At 33.3% G+C, this 9,575-nt stretch overlaps 1 protein-coding gene across 1 annotated transcript; it reads right to left on the bottom strand.

Annotated features, from left to right (window-relative positions):
- Nucleotides 1–4,121: 4,121 nt before the first annotated feature.
- Nucleotides 4,122–5,564, bottom strand: LOC145111681 (polyubiquitin-like). Its single transcript, XM_079047940.1, has one exon. The coding sequence runs from the start codon at nt 5,458–5,460 to the stop codon at nt 4,285–4,287; it is 1,176 nt and encodes a 391-aa protein (XP_078904066.1). The 5' UTR covers nt 5,461–5,564; the 3' UTR covers nt 4,122–4,284.
- Nucleotides 5,565–9,575: the final 4,011 nt, after the last annotated feature.

Below are 9,575 nucleotides of genomic sequence, written 5' to 3'. Positions count from 1 at the left end.
TTAGCTTGTCTAAATATATGTTTCGAGTATTTTAATTTATGAATGATTGACTATTTACTTAACTTGTTTTCATAACGATCACCTTCATATTTGGAATGATTAAAATTCTTTTTAAGAGACTAGATATCTTAATAAGAATAATAAAGTAAATACCAATGTTTTATAAATAAACAAGTTCTATATGCAAAATACTTTTGATTTAAACTTGTTTTAAATCAAACATATCTTTGATATTGTTATCTTTATTATATAAATAACATTCACATATATTCCAACTTCAAGAAAGAGATATTTGAAGGAAAATAATGTAGTTTATTTAGCATATATATATATATAAGATTCCTAATGTAGTAGTGAAAATGATTAGTAAGGAACTACACACTATGATGTATGACTTCCTTTCAAATGAATGTCTAAGATTTAGCACAAGATACCAAACCAACTTTATTAACAACTATAGTCATTATAATTATGTTTTACATGGTAAAGCATAATTATGAAATCTTGGTTGAATTATTCAAATATAGAGTTGAGATACAAACCGGTAAGAACCACATAAAGCCTTAATGATAGTAAACGATAAATTAAATCTTACTTGGTATGATTTACTTTCTAATTGGTAGAAATGACCTCCTTTTATTTTCTTGGGAGAACACCTATAACACTATCAATTGTACATTGAGTACAAATACCAACTAATAAGTGGATAAACCATTTTCTTTATAAGATATTGTATGGAAAGACTCCATCCTTATCTTATTAAGTGTTTTGTGGACCTGAAGCCTAAATTGGAATGAAAGCTTCTAAACCAAATATCTACTAAATACATATTTGTATAATACTCTAAATATGGGTTAGATTATTATATGCAAACCCACCAAGAATAAGTTATCTTGTTCTTGCCAAAAATAAGTTAGTAGAAAACAAGTTTCTAATGACAAAGCAAATGGGATGCACATGGAACTTAAAAAAGTTCAAGAACCATAGCCTGATGTAATAACAGTTGACACTAGTTTTAACAAGGATTGTTAAACTTGAATAATTGTTATTCATAAACACAAATTGTTGGCATTAGTGGTAGAAATCATCTATACCTTGAGAAATGTGGAATCTCTTATTGATGAGCTCTTCATAACGGTTTCTAGAAATCCATCAACTACCAAGATGTTATGTTAGATCTTGAATCTAATAAATGACTTAGATTCATGAACATGAGATGTAATACTTGTATTATAATCAAGTATGGCCTTGATCGACCTTACTCCCTATAGCAAGGTTAGAAGGAGTAAGTGATTCTTCTATAAAGAATACATTACATGGATAACTATATACATTTAAAGCAATATTGTTATAAAAGGATTTTCTCGTACTCATGTCATTGACTGTGGTCCTCATCATACTCATTACATTAACTATGATCAAACCTTTTTTTCACAAGTAGATATGATTAGATCAACAAGGATATTTTTTACTATAAGTTCATATTCTTAATATGAGATATAACAAATAGATTTCAAGGAAGATCGCTTTCCTTAATAGACATCTACTAGGAGATATCTATATAGATTAGCATGGAGGTTTTCTTAATCCATGTTATCCTAACAAAATGTGTAAATTTTGATATCCACTTGGGGATATAAAGCAAACATCTCAAATTTACAATCATCATTTTAATAAATAAAACCACAAGTATGCTTTTATATCAAAATGAATAGAACATGTATGTTTACTAAGAACTAGTGGGAGCATAGTGGCTTTCCTAATCTTGTATGAATGAGACATACTTAATAAAGAGAAATTACGTTCTGACCATGCCAAGCCTTTTCACCTTGACTCGGAATGTGTTTCTAAAATGAAATACTTAGGAAGGACAAGATACATTCTTGGAATGTAAAATCTATAGGGATAGATAAAATGAATGTTAAAAGTTTTATATCTTTATGCATATATTGACAATATCTTGAAAGATGTCAATATATAAAATTCTTTTGGAGGAAACTTGGCACTGTCACATGGCACTAAGTTTGAGCCAGCCTCAAAAACACCTAGATCATAGGTTTGAACTATCTGAAATGATTTATATTCGATTTGCTTGGCAAATGAATCCATCATTTAAGCTATATTATGCATAAGAGCTGGTATCTGATCATGCGAGCACATCATAATATACCAACTGAATACATGGTTAAGTCACCAAATAACTATAGGAGCATTCTAAGAGTACTTTATATGAACTAAGAGAATGTATATGAGATAATTAGTTTAGAATAAAATCTTTATGTAAAGAGCTACATAAGATTCTGGTTTCTATACATATATAGATAATTATGAATTATAATTGGATTATAATGTCATTGTGGGATGAAGAGTAAGTTTAGTTAGAATGGGGTCCAAGCAAAATAAAATGACACAATATACTGCAAAAGAAGAATACACTACTTTAAAAGTTAAAATCTAATATGATTGGATGAATGAGTTCATTGAAAAACTTCATTGATTTCTGTCATTCAAATATCACTTAGAAATCTTTATGACTTCGAGAGTATACTTAATCAAGCTAAGAGGCTCTAGGTAACGAAAGAATACCAATCATATTCTCCATAATATCTAACTATACCTAGAGTAAAGTTGAATATGGATATGATAGTAGCGTATAATTCAAACAAATTAATTTTAGTCGAACCCATTAATAATCTTCTTCTTTTGAGCTATGTATGAATGGTCACACTTCAGATGTAAGACTTTATTGTTCTAGAAATGAGATTTTGATTTGGATTTAGTATTTAGATATTCAAACATTGCGACAACAACTATTATATAATGTCTTGATATACTAAGAAATGATCATAACATCAACACTTGTTGTGCTCTATATTAACATGTTTAATCTATGAATAATTTTATTATTCTAAAAGTTCATAGTCGATTACAATTGTGGGATCATCTATAAAGTAAGACTAATATGAATTGGATTGGTTGATTATCACCATATGAAAATAGGCAAGTAGTTGTAAACAAGTTTCAAAGGTACTAGTCAGAGAACTAGTATTGAACTGACCCACATCAAGATCACCTCATGGATCGCTATCATGTGTGATACTAGATTAAAAGGTACTATATTTTTTTCCTTAACACCTGAGATACATAGTGAGACTTAAGTATAGTGAGTGTTGTGATTTGATATGTTCAAATGCTGGTCCTTAAGTGTAGTGAGCCCTGTGGTTTGAATGGTGACACAGACAATTCTATAACCACCTTACTTATGTAAACTTAATTATATATCATGACAAAATTCATTTGAAAAACAGATCACAGAAGTACTCACTTATGGTTCCACCCCCTCAGGAAACAAAATAATAATAATAATAATAATAATAATAATAATAATAATAATAAACCGTTGCATTTATCCGAGCCCTACATGAATGCTCTATAAATATATACTCCAAAAGCCATTGTTAACAAAAGTAAAGATATTCTAATAAAAATTCTCAATAGGCACAACCTTCTAGAATCGAAGAGCACATACATTGATTGATAGTGATTGTGAGATGATAAAAAAACGCTTTCACAAATGAGATGTTATTCTGATCCGGTGTTACACCAAAGTAGATTCTCAAAGAATAGTTGAAATCATTTTGATGCATTTCCTGGTTACTATCTTTGTTATACTTAGAAAATAACCTACAAAGTAGAGTCTTAAAGAATTGTTGAAATCAAGTTTTGAGAAAATTTAAAAGGGCAGGGAATCAAGAAAGTTTTTTTCCATCTTTTGTCACTAGTTCATGTACTTCAAGGAGTTGTTACAAGATTCTAAGCATAATTTTCTTGATTGCTATGATATTGGCATGATTAGTCCTACGTTCTAAACCTGTGGATTATGATTATTTATTAAATGGAAAAAAGTTTAGATCCTCACCCTTCATGACTACATAGGATGCTAAATTTCATATTTCAAAATTCCAAACAACAATTTCAGTGGAAGAAACAGTTTCATTATTTTGAGACAGTAACTGCAGGATTTAATGATTCTAAAAAAATTAATGAAATTCCAACGCCTTTAGGAAGACTAATTACGTAGTAGCATATTTGAAGGGAAAGCAAACATGAAAGTTCATGGAACAATTAATTTGGCCTTCGTATAAATGACATATAACATCGAGTAAGAATAAGAAAAAAACTGCACTGAATTTCATCCACACTTGGCTCCTCAGTCACTCTCCTCTTCAAGAGAATACATGAATACCTAAATTCAGAATTTATGATCAAAAAGATACATTATCTTCATGATCGACCATCCGCAGTTACAAAGCGAAGGAACAGAGTAGACTCGTGCTGAATACTATGATCAAGCAGAGTCAGCCTATTATTTAGTTCCTTAGAATTAAAATAAAGTCTCTGTTGCTCAATGGGAATGCACTCCATCTCCTCAATCTTTGCCTTCACATCTTTAATGGTGTCCGAGCTTTCTACCTCCAGCATGATGGTCTTGAACTCTTCCCTGAAAAACTGAACAAAAATCCACATATCACCTCCTCCAAACCTCGGAACCAGATCCAATGTAGATTCTTGTTGGATATTATAATCGGCCAAAGTTCTAACATCCTCAAGGGTCTTTGCAGAAGTGACCAAATGCTGATGAAGTGGTGGAATCCCTTCTATCTCCTGAATCTTTGCCTTCAAATTACCAATGGTGTCCAAAGCTCCCATATGAATCTGGATTGTCTTGCCTGTCAAAGTTTTAACAAAAGTTTCATACCCACCTGGACACATAACATCCATCACGTTCACTTTAGATTCATTTTGAATATCATAATCCCTCAATGTTTTATTATACGCTAGACGCCTCCAATCAAAGAACAACACTTGGTGACTCACCGGAATCCCCTCTAGGACCCAAATTTTTGACATCACGTAATAAATTGTCTCCAAGCTCTTCACCCTCAGGGAGAAGGTCTTCCCTGTCAAAGTCTCAACAAAAATCTGCATATCATCTCCTCCAAACCTCTGAACATGAAAAAGGTCCAATGTAGATTCTCTTTTGATGTTATGGTCTCTCAAAATTTTATCATTCTCGAGCTTGTTCCCAGCAAAGAACAATTGTTGTAGATGACAAGGAATCCCCTCTATGTCCAGAATTTTTTCTTTCACACTACCAATGGTGTCCAAGCTCTCCACCACCAGCATAATGGTCTTCTCTGTCGCAGTCTTCACAAAAATTCGCATATCATCTTCAAACTTGAGACTCAAGTACAATATACAAACACGTGGCATTTGATATTCCATCAAAGTTCGAGTTCCAGAAACATCGAGGTTCTTCCCAGCTATGATCAAGTGCTGCTGATGTGGTGGAGTCCCGTCTATGTCCTCAATCATGGCCTTCACTTTACGGATGGTGTCAAAGCTTTCAACTTCCAAAGTTATTGTCTTCCCCATTGGCGTTCGAACAAAGATCCGCATCTCGCCACGAAAACGGAGGACGAGATGCAGGGAAGATTCTTTCTTGAATATTGTACTCCGCGAAGGCTCTGCTATCTTCCAACTGTTATCTTCAGTAAAGTCAACCTTCTCAGCAACCTTCTAAAATGAGTACAAATGTTTATATATATATATATATATATATATATATATATATATATATATATATATATTAGTTGTATTTGATGGTGTCTTGTATGTGTTTAAAAAGTTATATTTATTTGAACTTTTCAATAATTGAAAGGGTGGATAACAAAAATTAGTATTTAAATGAAGGACCAGTTCCACATCTTAGTCTAAACTTTGAGTAATTTTTATTGGTATTTGGTTTCTCTTTTTATATTTTCTAAATATTTTCAGTTTTTTATACAATTCAAATAAATGACCATTAAAACATAAGTCAACTATACAAAAATCCTATAATGCGACATATAAAACCTATAATCACAGGAATCAAAAATTAATTTTCCACCTTTTCTAAACTTTTCATTTTACTGATGGCTATAAAATTTGCAGATTTAAGACTAGTCACATGAATCGTAAATATGAACCTGATACAATCAATTATGATATATGGGTGAAAAAAAAAAAACCAAGTCTTTGAGCCAAATAATCATCACTGATGGGCTACGTAATATCCATTGTGTCGGAAAATAGTGTCGTCGTAACTACTATCTCCGTATGAGCTTTTCAATCTACCAGATTAGTAAGTTTTTTGCTCTCAACTCGACCTTATAGTTTAAAGAAAAAAAAAACAAAATACATAATCCATGAGATAGAGAGCATGACGGTCGTTGTCGTCGGTCGCCACCACTAGTTGTTGCCGATGTCACCTGAAGCTCTCTAACAGTCGCCTCTACCGGTCATCGGTCTCCGATGGATATCTCTAGCAGTTGTTGTCGTAGGACTTTCTATCCTTTTCCTTCTTCTTCTCTTTTTTTCCTCTCTCTATTTTCTCGGTATATAAAACAACAAACTCATTATTTCTTGTCATATGGGTGTAAAAAGAGATACAAAACAGACTCATTATTTGTCATATGGGTGTAAAAAGAGAAAAAGTCACCTTTAATATAGACATCCATTTTGTTACCTTTTTGACATTAATTAATTTATAGGTGACACTTAATTTATTACTTTTTTGGGTTTTGATCGACTACTTGGCTATTCATCACTTTTTTGTAAAATTTATTAATAATTTATATTTAGTTTTGAGTCGTAAATTAGAAACTTCATTTTATATGACTTTGTTTTAATATTTTTGGTTTTTAATTTTGATATGTAGGAGAAAAATGGAAAGTATTTATGAGTTTTGTAGCAAATAAGTATATTATCTATTTTTTTTTATAAGTGTGTAATTAGTTGATGTATTTATCTATTTTTTTTTTAATATTAAATTTGTTTTCTCAATTTTTTGGTGTTTAGATCTCATGAAGATTTAGGTGCTGTTTGTTTTTTTGAAGCCAAAATGTCCGCAGTCTGCGGACCACATCTGCAAGCCTCTGCAGCAGAAAAGGTGGACCAAATGTCTGCAGTCTGCAATAAAAAGACTGTTTGTTTTTAACGTCTGCAGCTGTTGAAATAAATTGATTTTTCAAACTTAATTTCATTTCATAAACATTAAAAATGCATTTTCAGCAAAAAAAAAAAAAAAAAAATTGCACGGTGGTCCATGTTTTTTTTTGTTTAGGTTAAAATGAGGTCTAGAGACTTTGGAAGGCAGTGGCCCATGTCAGGGCCAAGAAGACCTTGCGCAGACGTTTTTTGATCTGCGCACTTCCAAAAAACAAACACTCTACGCGGACATATGTATGCGCGTTGTCTGCGCGGCGCAGGCAAAAGTGGTTGTGCAGATGTTCACAAAAAAACAAACAGCCCCTTATTGATTTGGGTACAAAATGTGGTACGTTCTCAATGTTTTGTTATCGTCACTAAACGATCAAGGGCAATAACTATTGGATTCATCTCTAAAATAGTACTTGGTTGTGATCGTGGAGGTATTCCCAAAAGCAAAGATACGGATTTAAAAAAAATTGTCCATTCGAATTGGTAGGAAAGTATATGAAGGCTCATGGTTTTTGACGTTAAGGGTCGTACATGATGAACACGATCATGAACCAACAATGTATAGCAATGTATATGGAGGGTCATCCGTTGCAATGCGATTGTCGGATAAAGAATCTCATTTTGTGCAAGAATTGACAAAATTGAATGTGAAACCACAAGATATTTTGTCAACACTAAAGGAGCAAAAACTCAAATAACGTGTCTTCACTGAGAACTATATACAATTTTCGTCATAAGTTTTGAAGATCTCAACAAGAAGGTAGAAGCCCCATGCAGAATGTTATGCATATTTTGCGCACTAAAGGGTATGATTTTGAGTTTTGTTTAAACAATAATACTACTGAGTTAGAAGAATTGTTTTTCATGCATCCAACATCATTATAGACGTGGCAAGCATTTCCATATGTGGTGTTTGTAATACCCCGATCTTGGTATGTTCGCTTTTACCCTTCACTAATTAAAGTTTCACTTTTTAGCCCTTGAAGCTGGTACACGGGGCGTACCATTTGTTACGCTTAATATACTAGCTTGAGAAGGTTCCGGATAATGAGTGCGTACGTTGGGCGTACGCTTATATACGTTGGGCGTACACGTGATTTCTAGAAAACCCTATATGTGGTGTTGCACCCTATATATTCATCCTTAATCCTTAGGGTTGGCCTAATTTCTTGTCCCTAAACCTCCACAAAACCCTAAACGTCCCCTTAGCCTCCATTTGTGCATTTTGAGCTCTTGAATTGAAATTTGTGTTGATTTGGTCCATCTTTGAAGAACCTAGAAGAGAGTTAAGGTCATAGTTTGGTGGGAGACTTGAGATCCAGAACCCTTCATCACTTTGCAAGCTTCCTAAGGTATCAAGTTCAAACCTTGACTTGTCAATGTCTAGTTTTCTTTATGGATTGATTTGGCACACTTTTGGTTCCTTTTGTATAGATTGTTGGTTTGGGACAATTTGAAGGGATCATTTCTTTAGATATGGACTTGTTAGAGGCTTCCTAGGCATAAATGTGCCAACTTTATGGGGTATTAGTCTTCATGCATGCATTAAGTCATTTCTAAGCTTAATAGCTTCGTTTAGTCATGCATGAACATAAAGTTAGCAACTTTACGTCTTATTCCAGCTCAAGGAAGTCAGATCTACATTTTGGGGGTTTATCTTAAATAATTAAGAGCTTAATGGGGATAATGGCTTAACAGGGGAGTACGCTGGGCATAGAAGTCAGTACGCGCAACGTACAAGCCTCAATGCGAGTACACTTAGCATGTAGTTGGGTATGTCTAGTTTTCTTTATGGATTGATTTGGCACACTTTTGGTTCCTTTTGTATAGATTGTTGGTTTGGGACGATTTGAAGGGATCATTTCTTTAGATATGGACTTGTTAGAGGCTTCCTAGGCATAAATGTGCCAACTTTATGGGGTATTAGTCTTCATGCATGCATTAAGTCATTTCTAAGCTTAATAGCTTCGTTTAGTCATGCATGAACATAAAGTTAGCAACTTTACGTCTTATTCCAGCTCAAGGAAGTCAGATCTACATTTTGGGGGTTTATCTTAAATAATTAAGAGCTTAATGGGGATAATGGCTTAACAGGGGAGTACGCTGGGCATAGAAGTCAGTACGCGCAACGTACAAGCCTCAATGCGAGTACACTTAGCATGTAGTTGGGTACGCCACGTGTACTCAGTCTGTGTGCTTTGCGATTTTAGGCTTCAAGTTTGGGCCACCTTTTTGGACTTGGATGCTTAGGTCCTCTTTAGGACATCTGAGTGTTGATGTTTTAGGCCAAGTGAAGGATTGGACTTTAGGGTAATGTAACGACCCAAAAATAAAGGGTAAAAATTTCATTTTTAATATAGCTAAAACATTGATACCATTTATTTCAAACATTTCAAATCATCGTTAAGTAAAAGATTTATCAGAGTTCATCCCAAAATCATTCTTTGCAGAAATCATAGGTGTGTGCACTGCGATCAATCTGAGCTCTTCTTTTCCAAATCGATGATACCTGAAACCAAAACTGTATACCATAA

Source organism: Lactuca virosa, chromosome 5 (genome assembly GCF_052849685.1).
Source record: "Lactuca virosa cultivar CGN04683 chromosome 5, Lactuca_virosa_CGN04683_v6, whole genome shotgun sequence".
Lineage (NCBI taxonomy): Eukaryota > Viridiplantae > Streptophyta > Magnoliopsida > Asterales > Asteraceae > Lactuca > Lactuca virosa.
The sequence above is the reverse complement of the archived record's forward strand: the minus strand, read 5'-3'. Positions and strand labels throughout refer to the sequence as shown.